Source organism: Catharus ustulatus, chromosome 3, assembly GCF_009819885.2.
Source record: "Catharus ustulatus isolate bCatUst1 chromosome 3, bCatUst1.pri.v2, whole genome shotgun sequence".
Classification (NCBI taxonomy): domain Eukaryota; kingdom Metazoa; phylum Chordata; class Aves; order Passeriformes; family Turdidae; genus Catharus; species Catharus ustulatus.
Window position 1 is genome coordinate 119,678,695 of NC_046223.1, and position 20,712 is coordinate 119,699,406.

The following is a 20,712-nucleotide window of genomic DNA, read 5'->3' on the forward strand; positions in this document are numbered from 1 at the left end:
TGAGGACACAGCCATAGCTGCCGGAACCCCAGCGCTGTCCCCTCCGCCCGCCCCGCTCCCCTCAGGCGGCCCCAGCCCCTCAGGGCGGGCCCGCCCCCTGGCGGCTCGCGCTGCGCCTGCGCGGTCCCGCCGCGTCCCGGGGTGAGCGCCGCGCGGCGCGCGCGCGCTGTGCCGGGGGCGGGACGCGCCAGGCGGTGCTGGCCGCCGATTGGCTGAGAGGCGCGAGGGGGCGGGGCCTGCCGGGCGCTGATTGGCTGGGGGCCGCGCGCCCCCGGCGGAGGCGGGCCCTGATTGGCCGGGGCGCAGCGCGGCGGCGGCCGGGACCGTTGGAGCGCGGCGGCGGCTGAGGCGGCCCGGCCGCCCCGGGAGCGGCTCAGGTACGGCCGGGAGCGGCGGGGATCGCCCGGGGGGCCGCGCTCACCGCGCGGGGGGTGACACCGCTGGTTTGGCTGTGCCCCCGTGTTCCTGCCGGCCGCAGAACAGCTGCTGGCAGGGAGCCGGAGTGCAGGCTCCATTGCTGTGGAGTAACGGGAGAACCGGGGTGTGCAGCTCCATTGGCATGGAGTTACCGGGAGAACCGGGATGTGCAGCTCCATTGGCATGGAGTTACCGGGAGAACCGGGATGTGCAGCTCCATTGGCATGGAGTTACCGGGAGAACCGGGATGTGCGGCTCCATTGGCATGGAGTTACCGGGAGAACCGGAGTATGCAGCTCCATGGCTCTGGAATTAACCTGAGAACCGGGGTGTGCAGCTCCATTGCTATGGAGTTAATGGGAGAACCGAGATGTGCAGCTCCATGTCTCTGGAATTAACCTGAGAACCGGGATGTGCTCTGGAGTTACCGGGAGCAGCAGCCAGGGCAGAAGCAGCACCGTGTTTAAGATGTGAAATAAGGCAGTGTAATTTTTTCTGTGGAGAACCGCTGTTTTATTGGAGGAAAAGCTCACTTGGTGCTTTTCACATCCCCTTAGGTTGTGGTTTCAATGTCTGAAGAAGGAAGCGAGCCAGGGAAGTGGAAGTTGCCCTGAGAGACTTCTCAGTGTGATTCAGGTGAGGGATCTGTGGAGATGGACTGTGATGTTGACCTCAGAATCTTGTGTTTTGTATGTTCAGCTGGCTGTTGGTTACACTCACAAAGCTGATAGGGACATTTTTCATTGGTGACAAACTTGTGCAGTGAAGCAGTGACTTCTGTGTTTTCTGGGATGTGTTGGACATGTGAAAAATGGAACCATGTAAAAGGATGGAATCCTGTGTTTGAAATTCCTGCAGAATTATGTTTGTTGTGCAACACATCCCTTGTCTGGGGAAGTGAATCACAGAATTACAGAATTGAGTGGGAAAGACTTTAAACAGCATTTAATTCCACCCCAATTCCATTATCCCAGGGTGCTCCAAGCCCTGGCCAGCCTGGCTTGGGCACTTCAGGGATCCAGGGGTGCCACTGGGTGAGCTTTAAGGTCCTTCCCACTCAAACCTGTGGTCATTCTCTGCTCTGCTGCAGCTGCCTGGTGACAAACAAACCATCCCAGGTGCCTGATCCAATGGTTTTAAAGATCCCAAGTTTCAATTCCAGGTTTCCTTTGACCTTTAAATCCTTCCCTGTGTGCTGCACAGGTGTCTCTTTTCCTTGAGCATACTATCCTGTTAAATGCTCCTTGGCTTTCTGCTTGTTCCCATCATCACACACAGGATTCCTGTCTTGTCCTGGATGTTTGGAACATCCCAGATGTGCTGCTGGGGTCTGGGTCATTCCCATGGGAGCAGCTCCTGGGCTGGTTCCATGTGTGAGGGGACACATCCAGGAGCTCCATGGGACACCCTCATTGTTCCCTGCAGTTCCTGTGGTGCTGAATGCAGCAGCCCTGCCAGCATTGTCCCAAACTCCCTGCCTTTGGAGCAGGCTGAGGGGTTTGGGAGCAGGGAATTGCTGTGTTTGTCCCAGCACCCAACAGCAGGGCATGTTCTGGGAGTTTGGGGATGTGTGTTTTAGGGAGTTTTGGGATGTGTGTTTTAGGGAGTTTTGGGATGTGTGTTTTAGGGAGTTTTGGGATGTGTGTTTTAGGGAGCTTTGGGATGTGTGTTTTAGGGAGTGCTGGGATATGTGTTTTAGGGAGTTTTGGGATATGTGTTTTAGGGAGTTTTGGGATGTGTGTTTTAGGGGGTGCTGGCTGCTGGAGGGGGTTCAGGAAGGAGCCATAGTGCAAGAGAAAAGCTTCACTTTTCCAGCAGTTCAGTGACATCTCACACAGCACAGGGGAGTGGGAGGGAGGGCTTGCAGCCCTGTGCAGCCCTAGTGGGTGCTACAATTGTGCAGCCCTTTACCCCAGGATGGATTTTATCATTTGTGCAGCCCTGGGTGATGTTACAGCTGTGCAGCCCTTTGGCCCTGTCATTTGGGCAGCCCTGGTGGGTGTTAGAGCCGTGCAGCCCTTTACCCCAAGGTGGATTTTATCATTTTTGCAGCCCTGGGTGGGTGTCAGAGCCGTGCAGCCCTTGAGCCCAAGGTGGATTTTGTAATTTTTGCAGCCCTGTGTGGGTGTTAGAGCCGTGCAGCCCTTGAGCCCAAGATGGATTTTATCATTTTTGCACCCCTGGGTGGTGTTACAGCCCTGCAGCCCTTTGCCCCAAGATGGATTTTATAGTTTTTGCACCCCTGGGTGGGTGTTAGAGCTGTGCAGCCCTTTACCCCAAGGTGGATTTTGTCATTTTTGCAGCCCTGGTGGGTGTTAGAGCCGTGCAACCCTTTACCCCAAGGTGGATTTTATCATTTTTGCAGCTCTGGGTGGGTGTCAGAGCTGTGCAGCCCTTTGCCCCAGGATGGATTTTATAATTTTTACAGCCCTGTGTGGGTGTTAGAGGTGTGCAGCCCTGTGCCCCAAGATGGATTTTGTCATTTTTGCAGCCCTGGGTGGGTGTTACAGCCCTGCAGCCCTTTACCCCAAGGTGGATTTTATCATTTGTGCAGCTCTGGGTGGGTGTTACAGCCCTGCAGCCCTTTACCCCAAGATGGATTTTATAATTTTTGCAGCCCTGGGTGGTGTTAGAGCTGTGCACCCCTTTACCCCAAGATGGATTTTATAATTTTTGCAGCCCTGGTGGGTGTTACAGCCCTGCAGCCCTTTTACCCCAAAGTAGATTTTATAATTTTTACAACCCTGGGTGGTGTTAGAGCTGTGCAGCCCTTTACCCCAAGGTGGATTTTATCATTTTTGCAGCTCTGGTGGGTGTCAGAGCCGTGCAGCCCTTTACCCCAGGGTAGATTTTACCATTTTTGCACCCCTGGGTGGTGTTACAGCCCTGCAGCCCTTTACCCCAAGGTGGATTTTATCATTTTTGCACCCCTGGTAGGTGTCAGAACCGTGCAGCCCTTTGCCCCAAGCTGGATTTTGTCATTTTTGCACCCCTGGGTGGGTGTTACAGCCCTGCAGCCCTTTACCCCAGGGTGGATGGTCCCAGCTGTGTGCTCTGGAAGCTGTCACAGCCCTGCAGAGGGAAGGAGCCGTGTGTGGAAGTTGGGAGCTGTGTTTGTTGTGGCTGGGCTGTGCCTGAAGCTGCCTGAGCTCCGTGCTCAGCCTGCCTGCGTGGGCTGCTCTGCTCTGGGGGAGCTTTAGAGCCTAAGGAGGGATTCAGATAAGGTGATTCAGGTGATAAGGATTTGAATCCATCATATTTTTATTGTGTTAATTGTTTTCCCTTTGGTGCCAGGCAGAGAAAACCATGATTTTGTTGTTTCTGGTTTAGTGTTTGAACAGATTTCTATTGATAAACTGAACTGTGTTTAAATAGTTTCATGGGCCTTTCCTGGTCCTGTGGGGTTTAACTTCTCAGCTGTGCTTAAGCAATTCAGATTTATTAAAAATCTTACGTAATGCAGAGTTTAGGCAGCCTAGATCTGGAGGAAACAGCAGGAGACCTTCAAATTCCCCAGCAGCCAGCACGTTGTGTTGGGCCAGGTGTTCCTGGGGAAACAAATGGAATTATGGCAGCAGGTGCCAATTCATCACTGCATTTTAACAGAGTTGGGTGTCTGAAGGATGTGTTGTGGTTACAAAACTCTTAAAATAGTGGGGACTTAAGTGCTGTGTGCAAGGTGTGAGGTGTTCTGCAGTTTGTCAGTGCAACTTTTGATTTTATTTAGGTCAAAGGTTGGACTCAGTGCTCGTGGGTGCCCCAAGAGCCTCAGAGATTCTGTGATTTGGTGGGGAGCAAAGGGGTGTCCTGGCATAAAGCAAACAGGGCTGAGGCCCTAACTTAATTTTTTAAAAAATACATTTTTTAAAACAGAAAGTGACAAAACCAAGGGATAAAACCTCTCAGTTTTACAGAAGGCACTGGCAAGAGTCATCAGTTGGAGTTTTACTTCAGGCTTGTGTTGTTCTTTGGAAGGAAATCCCTTGTGACCCCAGTTTGGGAGCAGGCAGGCTCTGGAGAAGGTGTGTGTGTGTCTGACAGAGTTCAGCGATCAGACCTGTGGAGGTGTGCATTCCCATGGCCTGGGGCTCGGGCAGAGCCTTTGAAATGCAGATTGATGGCAATTCCTGCCTCTCTGCTCCTGTACCCTTTCAGCAATCTCTCACACATCACTAACTCAGAATTATTTCAGTTAAACCTGTGCAGCTGCTGAGGAAGATTTCACATTGTTAGTTAATGCAGGAGGTGAAATGAATGAATTAAAACCGAGCCAGCTGTTTTATCCCATCCCGGTTGTGATGGGGAAGGCAGTTCCCGTTTCCAGGTGTTTCTCTGGAATTTCCCTCCTCCCCAGGTGTGCCAGGAGAGCTCTGGGCTGTGCTTTGGCTGCTGGCAGTGCTGCCAGGTGTGTGCTCCCTGCTGCTGCTCCAGTTAATGGGGAAAAGGGCAGGAATGCAGCTCAGAGCCCTTCCTGAAATGAATATTCCATTCAGCTGCAGAGCCCTCTCCTGTCTCTTGGGCAGGGAAGGCTTTGCCAGCTTCTCCTGGAAGCACTGAGTGCTCAGAAATCCCTTCCGCAGGAGTCTTCCCTTCCTGGGAGGGAGGGAGGGGTGAGCTCTTAATTACACTATTTCCAACTTCTTACTGCTCAAAACCCTCCTGTGACATTTCACATGTTCTGTCTTTGTTTAACTGGCATCCAGTACAATTTTATCAGTTTCTGACCAGGTGAGGTTGTTGGGCTCACCCTGGGGCTTAGACCAGGGAGTTTGCCTGGAGTCACTGAATGATTTTGGTTGTAAAAGTTCTCTAAATCCCAGCTGTGCCTGATCCCCTCCTTGTCCCCAGCCCAGAGCTCTGAGTGCCACATCCAGCCCTTCCTTGGACACCTGCAGGGATGGGCACTGCAAACCTGCCTGGGCAGCCCCTGCCAAGGCCTGAGCACCCTTTCCATGCAGAAATTCCTGCTGCTGTCCAAGCTGAGCCTGCCCTGGCCCAGCCTGAGCCCATTTCCCCTTGTCCTGTCCCTGTTCCCTGGCAGCAGAGCCCGACCCCCCCTGGCTGTCCCCTCCTGGCAGGGAGTTGTGCAGAGCCACAAGGTCCCCCCTGAGGCTCCTTTTGTCCAGGCTGAGCCCCTTTCCCAGCTCCCTCAGCCTCTCCTGGGGCTCCAGCCCCTCTCCAGGCTCTGTTCCCTTCCCATCCTGCAGTGTTCATGGGGTTGGTGTGACCCCAGTGCAGGACCCAGCCCTGGATCCATCCTGTGCTCCCTGCCCCAGCATTTCCCCATCCCAGCCCTGGATCCATCCTGTGCTCCCTGCCCCAGCATTTCCCCATCCCAGCCCTGGATCCATCCTGTGCTCCCTGCCCCAGCATTTCCCCATCCCAGCCCTGGATCCATCCTGTGCTCCCTGCCCCAGCATTTCCCCATCCCAGCCCCTGGGGCTGCCCAGGAGCTGCCCAGGGTGGTGCCCTCGATGCCCAGAGCATCCCTGAAGGTGCTGGGCAGGGCTGGGGCAGCCCTGAGCCCCTGGTGCTGTTCCCAGCTGCCTGTACCTCCATCTCCAGGTTTATCCCAGCCAGGAGTGTCCCTGTCCATCAGTGATTCCCACCCCAGCAGCTCAGGGCTCTGTGGGGCTGTGCTGCTGAGTGCTGCATGGACACACCAGATGGATTCTTGTCCTTGGAAAAACCTCCCAGTTCCAGCAGAACTGCCAAGGCATGCACAAGGCAAAGCTTTGTGTTTCCATAGTATTTTCCCCCTAAACTATTGGATTGCCTGTTCATTTTTAATGAAGCTTCCTGCATTATTTGGGCAGGTTTTTGCAGAATCTTCCAGAGCAGCTTTGGATCCACTTCCTTATGGAAGAAATAAAAAAGGAGCCATTGGCTTGTTTGGAATTTCACTGCAGAGTTGTATCACTGGGGAGTTCCAGTCCATTTCCTTGCTCTGAGCCAAGGGTTTTCCCTTACACCCCCAGGCTGCAGTCAGGTTTGGTTTGTAAAAACCTTGCACAATCATCTGAGTCCAGGAGATGTAAAAACGTCAGTGAGGGACCAAGGTTTGGGTTTTGGTGGGAGGTGGTTCCCAGAGATGCTCCTGCAATAGCTGGAGATGCAGAAATAACAGTTCAGGGCATTTTTCATACTTCTGTGCACAGTTGTTTTTATTTCAGTTACTTATCCTATAAATGATGGGAACAGAGTTTGAAATGTTAAAGATAAATTAGAAGAATTGTCAGAAGTAGTTAAAATGTGAAAGGTTTGTCTTGTCTCTTCCAGGGGTCAGGTGTGTCCCCTGAGATCACTTCTGGGTCTCTCCTCCTCTAGGAAAAGGCACAGGGGAGCAAAGGAGCACTTCTGATTAATTATGTTCTGATTAATTATGTTTCTGAGGAAAGGAATTCAGAGTATGAACCAGGAGAAAGAAAGAAATGAGCATCAGATATTTTGGATAGGCAGAGGAGGGGATTAAATGAGTTATTGAGAGGTTCTCCAATTAGGAAAGAAAAGGAAAAATACTTCATATATTTATTGACATCTGAGATGAACTAATAGAAATACCTTTATATCATAAGTAAGTTTAATTTTACACTTTACCAAAACATTTGTGACAGCTCAGCAATTATTTTAGATGATTTCAATGCAGTGTCAGTTGAAGCCAGACGAGTTGAGAAGCCCAAAGCAAGGAAGTGCCAAAGCAGGTGGACACCTTTGCTGCCAGCACAGGTATGCCCTCGATTTTTATTCAATATCTTCACCCCAGTTCTGTTCTTTATTAAAGTTACATTTTCCAGAGGGGAGCAAAGCTTTTCCTTGGAACACCAGGATAGTTGTTCCTGCTGCCCAGAGATGGCAGAAAGTCCCTGAGCCCCCTTCCCTGTGCCAGGCACAGCTCAGCCCATGGCCCAAACTGCTTTTCTGCTTTATTTCCATCCCAAGTGATTTCTGACCATGAATAGCTGTGGGCACAGCTTTATCCTCATGCACCAGCTGCAGTTTAATCAGTGACATCAAATATTATTTCTGCTAATGACAGGCAACACCAGGAATGTGAGCCAAGTCAGGTTCAGTCATTGCTGAATGAACTTTCCTCCTGAGGAGGCTGCAGCTCAGTGCAAACCCATGGCTGGGAATGGTTCTGAGAGCCCAGAGGTGAGACCCTGCAGGTGGGAGCAGAGAATGAAACCCCAGAGGTGAGACCCTGCAGGTGGGAGCAGAGAATGAAACCCCAGAGGTGAGACCCTGCAGGGGGAAATAGAGAATGAAACCCCAGAGGTGAGACCCTGTACCTGGAAATAGAGAATGAAACCCCAGAGGTGAGACCCTGCAGGTGAAATAGAGAATGAAACCCCAGAGGTGAGACCCTGCAGGGTGAAATAGAGAATGAAACCCCAGAGGTGAGACCCTGCAGGTGGGAATAGAGAATGAAACCCCAGAGGTGAGACCCTGCAGGTGAAATAGAGAATGAAACCCCAGAGGTGAGACCCTGCAGGTGAAATAGAGAATGAAAGCCCAGAGGTGAGACCCTGCAGGGTGAAATAGAGAATGAAAGCCCAGAGGTGAGACCCTGCACCTGGAAATAGAGAATGAAACCCCAGAGGTGAGACCCTGCAGGTGGAATAGAGAATAAAACCCCAGAGGTGAGACCCTGCAGCTGGAAATAGAGAATGAACCCCAGAGGTGAGACCCTGCACCTGGAAATAGAGAATGAAACCCCAGAGGTGAGACCCTGCACCTGGAAATAGAGAATGAACCCCAGAGGTGAGACCCTGCACCTGGAAATAGAGAATGAAACCCCAGAGGTGAGACCCTGCAGGTGGAATAGAGAATAAAACCCCAGAGGTGAGACCCTGCAGCTGGAAATAGAGAATGAAACCCCAGAGGTGAGACCCTGCAGGTGGAATAGAGAATAAAACCCCAGAGGTGAGACCCTGCAGGTGGAATAGAGAATGAAACCCCAGAGGTGAGACCCTGCAGCTGGAAATAGAGAATGAAACCCCAAAGGTGAGACCCTGCAGGTGAAATAGAGAATGAAACCCCAGAGGTGAGACCCTGCTGTGGGCTGCTCCCCACAGCTGGAAGCAGAGAATGAACCCATCCAAATGAAGGCTGTGGGTGCAGAGGTGGGAGCACTGCTGAGCTGAGCTGTGCTGAGCTGAGCTGTGCTGAGCTGAGCTGTGCTGAGCTGTGCTGAGCTGAGCTGAGCTGTGCTGGGCTCTGCCTGGGGCCGTTACCTACAGCTGATGAGCTCCAAGAAGAGCGAAACCTGCTAAGCAAGGTCCTGTAGTATTGGCCTGAGCCTGGGGACAGCCAGGGGACAGGGGACAGCCAGGGGACAGCAGGGAGGGGACAGGGCACAGCCAGGGTGGGCACAGCCATGGTGACACAGGGGTGGCACAGCCAGGATGTCACAGGCATGTCACAGCCATGGTGGCACAGCCAGGGATGGCACAGGGATGGCACAGCCATGGTGTCACTGCCACGGTGGCACAACCAGGGATGTCACAGCCATGGTGTCACTGCCATGGTGTCACTGCCATGGTGTCACTGCCACGGTGGCACAGCCATGGTGTCACTGCCACGGTGGCTCAGCCATGGTGTCACTGCCATGGTGTCACTGCCACGGTGGCACAGCCATGGTGTCACTGCCATGGTGGCTCAGCCATGGTGTCACTGCCATGGTGTCACAGCCATGGTGTCACTGCCATGGTGGCACTGCCATCACAGCCATGTCTCTCTGGGGCTGGCAGAGCTCCCTGCAGGGCTGTGCCAGTCTCACCTGTGCTGGGGCTGCACAGAGCTCTGCCCTGGCACAGAGCACTGGGGAGAAACAGGGAGAGAAAAGAGCTGTGAAACAAGGGGAACAAGAACAATGTCAGTTTAATAAAGATTCTGGAGATGGTGGCTGAGTGTAGGATTTCCCACAGTAATTGGTGTGGAATTTATAGATTGACTTTGCTGATAACTCTGTCAGAGGGTGCTGCTGAGGGCACTCAAGTGTTGTAGCTTTTGAAAGGGGGAGAAGGTGAAAGGATGGAGGGAATGGTAAAATTTTGGAAGTTTCAATCACACACTCAGTGTGGTTTTCTAAGGGACTGCACAGATTTCTGATTTTAGATAAACATTGCTTTTCAGTGAGGATTTCCAAATAACAGGAAATCCTATCCTGCTGTCCCTGGCAGTGCCCAAGGGTGGGGTGGGAGCCCCTGGGACGGTGGGATTGTCCCTGCCCATGGCAGGGCTGGCTCTGGCTGGGCTCTGGGGTCCCTCCAGCCCCTGCTGGGTTCTGTTCTGGAGTGGTTTCCCCTCCATGTGCCCATGGAATGAGAGCAGCCACCTCAGGAATTCCTGGCTGCCACATCATTCCAGCCTGTGTTGTGTTTCCTGGCACTTTACTCATGGATTTTGCTACATTAAAAAAAAAATAAAATAACAAGGAACCAGCAAGCAAACAAAACCCACCCAAAAAATCCCCAGCAAAACCCAAAGCAGCCTCCCCACCCCCTTCAGAGAAGCCAGCCTGACAAACCAAACCAGCTCAGGCCAAGCTGCTCTTTCCCTTCCCTGTTTTGGGAGCTGAGCACTGTAATTTGCATCTCAAACATAGCTGCAGTTCTTGTGGGTTTGGTTCATTCCTGCTCTGAACTTGAGAAAGACTCCTCATCTTCCTTCTTGCCAGCCCCATCAGCGAGGGATCCTCCTGTGCCTCGTGTTCAGGGATTAAAAACAGGTTTGTCAATTATTCTGATAGAGCCTCATTTCACCACCTTTCCAAGTGTCTGGCAGTGACTGGGAGCTGGGCTCAGCTGCCAGAACAGGGACAGGACAAGGGGAAATGGGCTCAGGGCAGGCTCAGCTTGGACAGCAGCAGGAATTTCTGCATGGAAAGGGTGCTCAGGCCTTGGCAGGGGCTGCCCAGGCAGGTTTGCAGTGCCCATCCCTGCAGGTGTCCAAGGAAGGGCTGGATGTGGCTCTCAGAGCTCTGGGCTGGGGACAAGGAGGGGATCAGGCACAGCTTGGGCTCCATGGGCTGGGAGGGCTTTTCCACCTCAGGGGTTTTGGGATTTTTCAATTAATTGTGATGGTGGCAATTTCCTGGTGTCATGTCCTGTGGAACATCATGCCCAGAAGGTGAGGAGGTTCCTCTGGTTAAAATCTTGGGTGGACTCCAGGGAAAGGGGATCCTTGGGGTCTCTTCCCACCCAAACCATTCTGTAATTCCATGAGTGAGGGATCTCTGGGGAAGGAAGTGGAAGCCATGGTACTGAAGGGGAGAATGAGGTGGGATTGGAGCTCATGTGCCTGAAACCCCCAACTTTTACAAGTCATAAAAAAGCCACTGAGGCTTTTTCCTGTAAAAAAAACTACAATAAAGCCACAGCAGCATGTTGGTTCTGAGTCTGTGGCTTTTGAAAGCTGAAAAAGCCAAGGAAATAAGAGAGTATTTTCAGGTCAGAGCCCATGGGCTGGTTCTCCTTCCTGAACAGGGTTTGGTGGGTTCCAAGCACTGGGGTTGGAGCAGGAAAAGGGGAAGTGCTCAGGGGCTGCTCCTCAGGGAGGTGTGGCAGTGCCAGGGCACAGCTCTCCTGGTGCCCTTCTGTCCCCTCCTGGTGCCATTTGTCCAACTACCTCCTGTAGGTCTGTGTGGAACTCTAGAACTGTTTGGGATTTTTGTTTTTTTGGGAGTTAGACACGTAAAACCTGTATTTAATGGTTTTCAAGTTGGTGAATTTGGTAACCAAAGAATCATGTAATCATTAGTTGAACTGTAAGTTAAATTTTGCACTGATGCTGAATTCACTTGCTCTTTGTTTTGCTGCAGTGGATTGAAGTTTGGCATCTCTTAGGACTCTGCTGTGCTGTCCCTGTGCCCCCTTACCTTGGGGTACAAGCTCCTCCCTGCTCCTGTCACTTTTATCTGTTTTCCTAGCAAAGGGAACCCTCTGTCACCAAACTGTTTTTGTTTCCAGCAGCTCTGAGCTTTCCAAACCCAAGCAGTTGAGGTGTTCAGAGTGCAGTTTGCTGTGCTGGGGCCTGCCTTGGAAGGGTTGGCAGGGCTGAGGAGTGGGGATAATGAGAGGTGGCTGTGTCCTGGAATCCCCTGTCCCCACACAGAAGCAGGCTGTTCCCACTGAGGGACAGAACCCTGCTGCTCACAGCACGTTGTTCTGGTGCCAGCAGTTCTAACACGAGCAGTGTTTGCCATTTGTGTCTCCAGAATGATTGAGGAGAGTGGGAAGAGGAGGAGGACCATGGCAGAGAAGAGGCAGCTGTTCATGGAAATGAGTAAGTAGGAAATCTGAAGACACAATGTCATTTATTCCTCACTGGGAGCTCCCCTGTGACAGCTGCACCAGATCACCCTGTCCTGTCCTGTCCTGCCCTGTCCTGCCCAGTCCTGCCCTGTCCTGCCCTGTCCCACCAGCCCCTGCAGGGAAAATCATCCAGGGTGCTGCTGGGGGCTGCTCAGGAGGAGAAGGGGAGTCACAGCTGCCTGGGAGGGTCATTTATCCCTTTGTAAATGTTCATTTATCTCATTTATAAATGGCCTGGGAAGGTCATTTATCCCTGGCTTTGGGGGATTCCTTAGGGAATGTTCACACCTCTCACCTGTGCCAGTGCCTAAGGGTTGTGGACAGCTGTTAAATAAACAATGACAGCACACAGAGCACCTTTGGGATTGAAAAAAAGATAAAGAATGGCCCTGAAATGCTGGTGTGACTTGAGAAATGGTTTGGGGGCTGATTAGGGCAGGGTTCCTCTGGAAAGGAGGAGTTAAGAATTTGTGTTTGCATGACATCACCTTGTCCTGCTGTCCTGCAGGGACTTGGGGCTGGAGGCAGTTCCTGGGTCAGGGCAGCATGTCCTTAATTCCAGCTGCACTGAGGGAGCTCTGCCTTAAAACTTCACAATTATACTGGTTTGTTCCCAGAGCAGCCTTGTTATGGAATCAGGGGGTGGTTCTGGGTGGGAAGGGACCCTAAAACCACCCAGTGCCACCCTGCCATGGCAGGGACACCTCCCACTGTCCCAATTCCCAGTGTCCAGCCTGGCCTTGGGCACTGCCAGGGATCCAGGGGCAGCCCCAGCTGCTCTGGGCACCCTGTGCCAGCCCTGCCCACCCTGCCAGGGAACAATTCCTGCCCAAGATCCCAGCCAGCCCTGCCCTGTGGCACTGGGAGCCATTCCCTGTGTGCTGTCCCTCCATCCTTGTCCCCAGTCCCTCTGCAGCTCTCCTGGAGCCCCTTCAGGCCCTGCCAGGGGCTCTGAGCTCTCCCTGGATCCTTCTCCTGTCCAGGTGAGCACCCCCAGCTCTCCCAGCCTGGCTCAGAGCAGAGGGGCTCCGTGCCTGCAGCAGCTCTGGGGCTCCTCTGGGCTCTCTGCAGCAGCTCCAGCTCCTGCTGCTGTTGGAATGCCCAGGGCTGGGCTCTTACCTGGGCACAGCTGTGGATGTGTGTGAGGACACACTGGAGCCTTTTCCCTGCTCTCAGCAGCCTGAGGGGAGGGGGCTGGTGCAGGGGATGCAAGCCCAGGGGTGTTTGTGTTGCAGGAGCCCAGAACTTCGATGTGATCCGGCTGTCCACGTACAGAACCGCCTGCAAGCTGCGCTTCGTGCAGAAGAGGTGCAACCGTGAGTGCAGCCAGAGTCCTCACCCTGCATGGCTGCTTCACACTGCTCACACCCTGCATGGCTGCTTCACCCTGCTCACACCCTGCATGGCTGCTCACACCCTGCAGCCCCTGTGCCCAGGGACAGGCCCTGCCAGCTGCTTGCACAGAGAGCTGAGAGATAATTCATGTGTAATTCAAGAGGCAGCAGTGCTTGCCCAGTACTCTGGGTGTTTCCAGTTTGTTCTTCAATGTTCAGGACATGTGAAGTCCCAGGGCAGCTGTTGGTGCCCTCAGAGCTGGGTGTAGATGTCTGAAGCTGTGTGAGGGGCTCACAGGGAGCACAGGGACATCCCTGCCTGGAGCTGTCCCTGTGGGGACACGTGTGACATCAGTGACTGGAGAGCTCTGGGCAGTGCAGGTCCTCCCCTCTCTGCCCTGGGCTCTGATCTGGGACAGCCCCCAGGGCACAGGTGAGGCACAGGTGAGCAGGATGCACTTTGTGCCCTCCCCTAGCTGAGCTGCACACAGCAGAGAGCAGAGCAGGATAACAGGGGAGGAGATCCTCATCCCAGAGCCAGGAACTGCTGAGAAGAGCTGAGGATGAAGAGGAGGCAGGAGAAGGGCTGAGAAAGAGGAGGAGGAAGCCAGCAGGACATGTGTCCCTGCTGTGTCCCTGCTGTGGTGGCCACAGCCCAGGGCCCTGTGCTCACTCGTGGACACAGGGTTAGCTCCTGGCTGCAGTTGCAGGTTTAGGATTTAAGCTCAGTTTTGCAGCAGGGAGCACAGAGGAATGGCAGTTCCAGAGTTGGGCCCTTTGCCACCCCTGGGTTTGGGATGGGGCTGTGCAGCTCTGGGCTCTCTCTGGCCACAGGCTGCTCCAGGGGGTGAGAACATGTGAGAAATACAAAACTGGTTCAGTGTGAGAGAGGCAGGGGCTCACAGTGACTGCAGGGCTGTGGGGAGATCAGCAGGAGTTTCACCATGGCCCTGCTCTGGCTGCTGGATCATGTTCAGTTTGGGTGCCTGCTCATCCTTAGATGTCTTCTCCACCCTCCTGCAAACCTTAAAGCTTGGGAACATTTCAAAACGTTTAATGTGGTTGTGCAGATCACTTAGTGAGGTTTGGAAAAGGATTTCTGCACGTTGTTAACCCTCCTTAGATCCAGCAGGGAAGTTTAGGCAGTGCTGGAGCCCCAGAGCTGTGTTTATAAAACATTGTGCTCTGGGTTTGGGAACTGGATCTACTGGAAACAGTCAGGGTTGGACTGGAACATCAGGTTCCTCCTTCAGCACTCCACAGTCAGCATGGTCAGGGTTACTGTAAACAGTGTGTGGTGGGTTTAGAGCATCAGCAGATCCCAGAGTGGTTTGGAGGTGGGAAGGGACCTCAAATCCCAGCCCATCCAGCCCTGCCATGGCAGGGACACCTCCCACTGTCCCCAGTGCCCAGCCTGGCCTTGGGCACTGCCAGGGATCCAGGGGCAGCCCCAGCTGCTCTGGGCACCCTGTGCCACCCTCCAGGGAGGGATTGTGGCTGCTGGCTGCAGCACTGCCTGCTCTGGGGAGGGCTCTGCTCCCTCAGGAGCTGTTCTGACACACCCAGGTGCTGCAGGGGCAGTGAGAGGCACATCTGGGCACAGCTGTGTCCCCCTGGGAGCTGGGGGTGAGCACAGGGCTGTTCCAGAGCAGAGCTGCCTCTCCCCACACGGGGCTTGCCTGCCTTGCAGAGCAGCAGTTCACTGGGTTTCCCTTTGTTTACAGTTCACCTTGTAGATATCTGGAACATGATTGAAGCCTTCCGAGACAATGGCCTTAACACCTTGGATCACAGCAGCGAGATCAACGTGTCCCGCCTGGAAACCATCATCTCATCCATCTACTACCAGCTCAACAAGCGCCTGCCCTCCACCCACCAGATCAGCGTGGAGCAGTCCATCAGCCTGCTGCTCAACTTCATGGTGGCAGCCTATGACAGGCCAGTGGTGCTCTGTGGGCTGGGCTGGGCTGGGCTGGGCTGGGCCATGACAGGCCAGTGGTGTTCTGTGGGCTGGGCTGGGCTGGGCTGGGCTGTGACAGGCCAGTGGTGCTCTGTGGGCTGGGCTGGGCTGGGCTGGGCTGGGCTGGGCTGGGCTGGGCTGTGACAGGCCAGTGCTGCTCTGTGTGCTGTGCTGGGCTGTGCTGTGCTGGGCTGTGCTGGGTTACCAGGCCAGTCCTGCCCCTGTGTGCTGAGCTGTGCTGGGTTACCAGGCCAGTCCTGCCCCTGTGTGCTGCCCTGAGCTGCAGGATGTGCCCAGGGCTGCCACAGCAGCTCTCTGGGGAGAGCTGAAGGCAGCCCTGATCTGGGCTGGGCCTGGGGTGAGACTGTGCAGGGAGCAGTGCTGGAAATCTGAATGTTTTGTTGAATCTTGCTCACAAACCCTTTTTAAGCTCAGCCCTGTCTGGACAGTCCCCTCTGACTGACCCCATGAGCTGATTCTCATTTCTCACTCAGGGCTCTGTCCAGCCAGCTCCTCATGCCCAGGTTTATTGATTCCCAGCCCCTCTCTGCAGGGTTTGCTCTGCTGCTCTGGAGCAGCTGTGTCCCTCTGTGTTCTGAGCAGCAGTGCTTGGCATTTCTGACTTTGGTCTTGCCTTTCTCCAAATCAGCTCTTTTTTTTTTTTTTTTTTTTTTTTTTTTTTTTTTTTTTTTTTTTTTTTTCTGTGGGATCTGGTTCTGCTTGTGCCCCACAGAGGGGATTTCCCCAGGGCAGTCCCCAGCTCAGGGCAGGTCCTGTGCCAGCAGAACCAGGGCACTTTCTGTTCAAGCTGTAAGGCTTGCCTGGGGGTTTGGTTATTCTCAGGTGAGGGTTTGGTTATTCTCAGGCAGCTCACACTAAAAACCACAGGATTTAAACCCAGGAATGGTCATGATTGTAGGAGCTGCCTCAGGAGATGGAGGCTTTAGTTAGAGGTAGGTTTTTGTTCTTTAGTTAGAAGTAGGTTTTTATTTTTTAGTTAGAGGTAGGTTTTTATTTTTTAGTTAGGGGTAGGTTTTTATATTTTAGTTAGAGGTAGGTTTTGTTCTTTAGTTAGAGGTAGGTTTTTGTTCCCCACTGTCTCCAACCCTGTGAGTTCTGCCTTGGGTGGATCCCAGCACAGCCCCTGGATCCCAGCACAGAGGCTCCCTCTCCAGGAGCTCAGCAGCACGGCAGGCAGGGGCTTGGTGAAAGAGCCCATCCATGCTGGGATTGCAGCCCTGAGTTGCTGGGATTGTAATCCTGAGCTGCTGGAATGCAGAGTCACACAGGTCTCACAGAGGCTGCTGCTGGCACCATCAGAACCTTTAACATTCCCCTGGCAGGTAAATGCCACAATCCTGGAATGGTTTGGGTGGGAAGGGACTGTACCAATCATCAGTGCCACCCCTACCCTGGCAGGGACACCTCCCAGTGCCCAGGTGCTCCATCCCCAGTGTCCAGCCTGGCACAGGGAGGTGTCCCTGCCATGGCAGGGGTGGCACTGGGTGGGCTCTGGGCTCCCTTCCCACCCAAACCCTTTCCTGTCCTGCAAGCCCCTTGTCCAAAGCCCCTCTCCAGCTCTCAGAGATTCCCTTCAGGACAATTCTGGTTTTCCAGCTCTCCCCACACTCACCCTGTGCTTTCCCCAACTCTGAATTTCCCATTCCCTGTGCAGCACATGAAATGCTACTGGGTGGTTGTTAATTCCCATTTTTCCTGGGGGGTTTGTGCTCCCATTCCCTGTGAATCTCAGGGGTTCTCAGCCTGTCTCTCTTCCCTGCAGCGAGGGCCACGGCAAGCTGACGGTGTTCTCAGTGAAAGCCATGCTGGCCACCATGTGTGGGGGCAAGATCCTGGACAAGCTCAGATGTGAGTACTGCTGGGGAGTGCCTGTTCCTCTCCTGGCCTTGTTCTCTTCAGTTCTGGGGGCTTTTTTGGGGTTTTTTTTGTTTGTTGGTTTTTGTTTGGTTTTCTTTTTTTGTTTGTTTGTTGGGTTTTTTGTTTTGTTGATTCTGTGTCTTACACTGGCCTGGAGCTGTGCTGTAAATCCCAGAATTCCAGAGTCATTAAGGTGGGACAATCCCTCTGAGCCCATCCAATGCAAGCTGTGCTCAGCCCCCACTGTCAGTGCCACATCCAGGGATATTTTATCCCATGTTCCAGCTCCTGGTTATCCCCAGCCCAGGTCTGAGGAGGTTTCCCAAGGCCATTGCTTTAGTCTGAGCTCTTGGACACTTTCAATGGAGAACTAGAGGGCTGATTTTCCAATGGGAATGTCCCAGTTGTCACCATTTCCCTGCTTTGAGGATGTTGGATTCCTGTGAATCTCCTGCTTCCCTTGAGGCTCTCTGCACCTTCTCATCTCTCATTCCAGCTTCTGAGGCAGAATGCCAGCCTGGTTTGGTGGGAAGGGAGCTCAGAGCCACCCAGTGCCACCCCTGCCATGGCAGGGCCACCCCCCACTGTCCCAGGCTGCTCCAACCCTGTCCCTTCCCCTGAGCCCTGCTGACTCCTGGGCTCAGTTCCTTTCCCCTCTGAGCAGGTTCCCTGTCCCCAGCAGTTCTGGGGTGTGGAGCTGACCCAGCATCCAAACCCCAAATCCTGCTGGACGAGGACATGGAGCAGGATTCCTCAGCCTGGAGACAAAACTGGAGCTGAAAGAGTGTTCTGTAAAATCCTGAGCAAATGGGGAACTGCAAACAGCTGCTGCCTTCCCCTTCCAGCTGCTCCCTTCCCCTTCCAGCTGCTCCCTTCCCCTTCCAGGCCAGGAAACCCAGGGCAGGCACTGGAATGAGCAGTGCCAGATGGAGAAGCAGAGACCAATTCTGCTCCTGATCCCTGTGCTCTGCTCTGGGCAGGAGCAGCTCCTGATCCCTGTGCTCTGCTCTGGGCAGGAGCAGCTCCTGATCCCTGTGCTCTGCTCTGGGCAGGAGCAGCTCCTGATCCCTGTGCTCTGGGCAGGAGCAGCTCCTGATCCCTGTGAGCTGCTCTGGGCAGGAGCAGCTCCTGATCCCTGTGCTCTGCTCTGGGCAGGAGCAGCTCCTGATCCCTGTGCTCTGGGCAGGAGCAGCTCCTGATCCCTGTGCCCTGGGCAGGAGCAGCTCCTGATCCCTGTGCTCTGCTCTGGGCAGGAGCAGCTCCTGATCCCTGTGCTCTGCTCTGGGCAGGAGCAGCTCCTGATCCCTGTGCTCTGGGCAGGAGCAGCTCCTGATCCCTGTGCTCTGCTCTGGGCAGGAGCAGCTTCCTGACCTCCCTGTCTCAGCTCTTCCCTGATTCTTGGTTTCTTCTGAGCTTTATTCTGTGCTGCTTTGGTTTCCCCTTTCCTTGCCATATCTCCCTGATTTCTGACCCACTTCACCCCCAAAATCTTCTTGTCCAGGAGGCTCCCACCCCAGCCTCCCTACTCTGGGACTCCTGGCAGTTTGTTTTTCATGTTTTCATGTTTTCTCCTCCCATGGTCTGTGGGAATGGTGGGAGCTTCTGCTCTGCCCTCTCTGAGGACAGTTCCATGTCCTGGGAGTGTCCCTGTGCCCATAGCACATGATGGGACAGCTGCAGTGGGGCCCTTCCCTGCCTCTGGAATCTCCTGGATGTGCTCTCCTTGCACTGCAGCTCCTTTTCCTGCATCTCTGAGGCTGGAAAATCCTCCCAGCCCGTGGGGTCCCAGCTGTGCTGGTGCCCACCGTGTCCCCAGTGCCACATCCAGCCCTTCCTGGGACACCTGCAAGGCCTGAGCTCCCTTCCCAAGCAGGAACTCCTCCTGATGTCCAGCCTGAGGCTGCTCCCTCTCCTCCTGGCACCAGGATTGGAAGGAATCATTATACCCTGCTTTTTGTCATTTCCAATTCCCTGCTAATTCCCTGTGGGGAAATTCTCCACTCTGATAACAAACCCACTTTTTAAACTGCCAGACAAACCTAGGTGGGGTTTAGAGGTGTGGGCTGTCCCCATCATTTTCAGCTGATTTCCACACCTTTAGTTTCTCTCTCTTTAGCATCACTTAGCTCAGATGAGCACACCTGAGCTCCCCAGGAGGTTTCAGCCCAGTTTAAACACAATTCTTGTGTCCCTGTCCTGTCCTACCCATCCCTCCTTGCCAGGTCCATTGCAGACCTTCAGCTCCTGTGCAGGGATTCTGCTCCACAGTGATTTAGCATTCTGCAATTTTGGCTCTCTAATTTTAGTTGTTTCCATTTTGTCTGCATTTTCATCCTGACTTTTTTTCCACATTTCCAAGTTAAGCCTAATTTTCCCACCTGGCTTATTTCTCTAAAATACAGAAATGCACCATATTAAATATTTTTTTCTCCATTTCTCCTGGTACATTTTATTTTACAACATTAATCAAGAGACCTTCAGTTCAAGCTGCTCTCTTTAGTCAGTGGTACAAACTCCTGTAGCTTCAATCCCTCTTAAGTGAGGCATTGCAGGCTTCTTCCTGAGCTCATTCTTTCAGGAAATTGGGGTATTTCTGCAGCTGACAGGCAACATGCCTTTCTGGAAGTGTCTTTTTTTCCTGGAGCTGGTTTTGATCACTGAAATGCAGGTTATTTTCTGGCAGCAGGAGCTTTTTGATGTTGAATTACTGATGGTGCCTGAAGAAGCAGCAGAGAGGGCTCAGTGCTGCTCAGATCTGGGGTCTGTCACGTTTTGGGGAGTTCTAGGTTGTGAAAACTCCCTTCAGAGAGTGCCCTGGCTCTGGGAGTGCACTCAGGGCTGATTGAGGGATCCCTTTGCAGGGAGGTTTTGAGTTCTGGATCCTGGGACATCACTCTCTGCACCCCTGCCCTGGGATTTGCCGTGGCTGGGACAGCAGAGCTGTGTGTGGGGGGGAGAGGAGCTCTGGGGGGATCAGAGAGGGGCAGGGACAGGAGGGGACACCTGCAGCACCTCCCTCCTCCCCCTCTGTCCTTGCAAACACCAGGGAACATCTGCCCAGCCCCTTCTTGCTTTCAGGAATGCAGTTGTGCCCACGGAGTTGTTTTAAAAGTGTAAAATCCTCTCATCACAAATGTTCTCAAGGTTTGGGAAGGGACCTTAAAAATCATCCAGTGCCACCCCAGCCATGGCAGGGACACCTCCCACTGTCCCAATTCCCAGTGTCCAGCCTGGCCTTGGGCACTGCCAGGGATCCAGGGGCAGCCCCAGCTGTGCCAGCCCTGCCCACCCTGCCAGGGAACAATTCCTGCCCAGATCTCAGATCCAAAATGGGATCAGATTCCCTGTGCAGTACCTGGGGTGAGGTCGCTGCCCTCGGTTCCAACAGCTCCTGGTGAGGCTGGGGAGGGGCTGGAGCCCCAGGAGAGGCTGAGGGAGCTGGGAAAGGGGCTCAGCCTGGACAAAAGGAGCCTCAGGGGGGACCTTGTGGCTCTGCACAACTCCCTGCCAGGAGGGGACAGCCAGGGGGGGTCGGGCTCTGCTGCCAGGGAACAGGGACAGGACAAGGGGAAATGGGCTCAGGCTGGGCCAGGGCAGGCTCAGCTTGGACAGCAGCAGGAATTTCTGCATGGAAAGGGTGCTCAGGCCTTGGCAGGGGCTGCCCAGGCAGGTTTGCAGTGCCCATCCCTGCAGGTGTCCAAGGAAGGGCTGGATGTGGCACTCAGAGCTCTGGGCTGGGGACAAGGAGGGGATCAGGCACAGCTGGGGCTCCATGGGCTGGGAGGGCTTTTCCAATCCCAGGAATTGT

General features: G+C 53.9%; 1 protein-coding gene across 1 annotated transcript in view; it reads left to right on the forward strand.

The window, feature by feature from the left end:
• The first annotated feature begins 316 nt into the window (after positions 1-316).
• DTNB (dystrobrevin beta) overlaps positions 317-20,712 on the forward strand; it is a 107,193-nt gene continuing 86,797 nt past the window's right edge. The window contains 7 exon segments of the mRNA XM_033054491.1: positions 317-377; positions 975-1,053; positions 7,049-7,143; positions 11,636-11,703; positions 12,968-13,048; positions 14,791-15,004; positions 16,810-16,895. Of these exon segments, the coding sequence (XP_032910382.1) occupies positions 7,049-7,143; positions 11,636-11,703; positions 12,968-13,048; positions 14,791-15,004; positions 16,810-16,895 (544 nt within the window). The 5' untranslated portion in view covers positions 317-377; positions 975-1,053.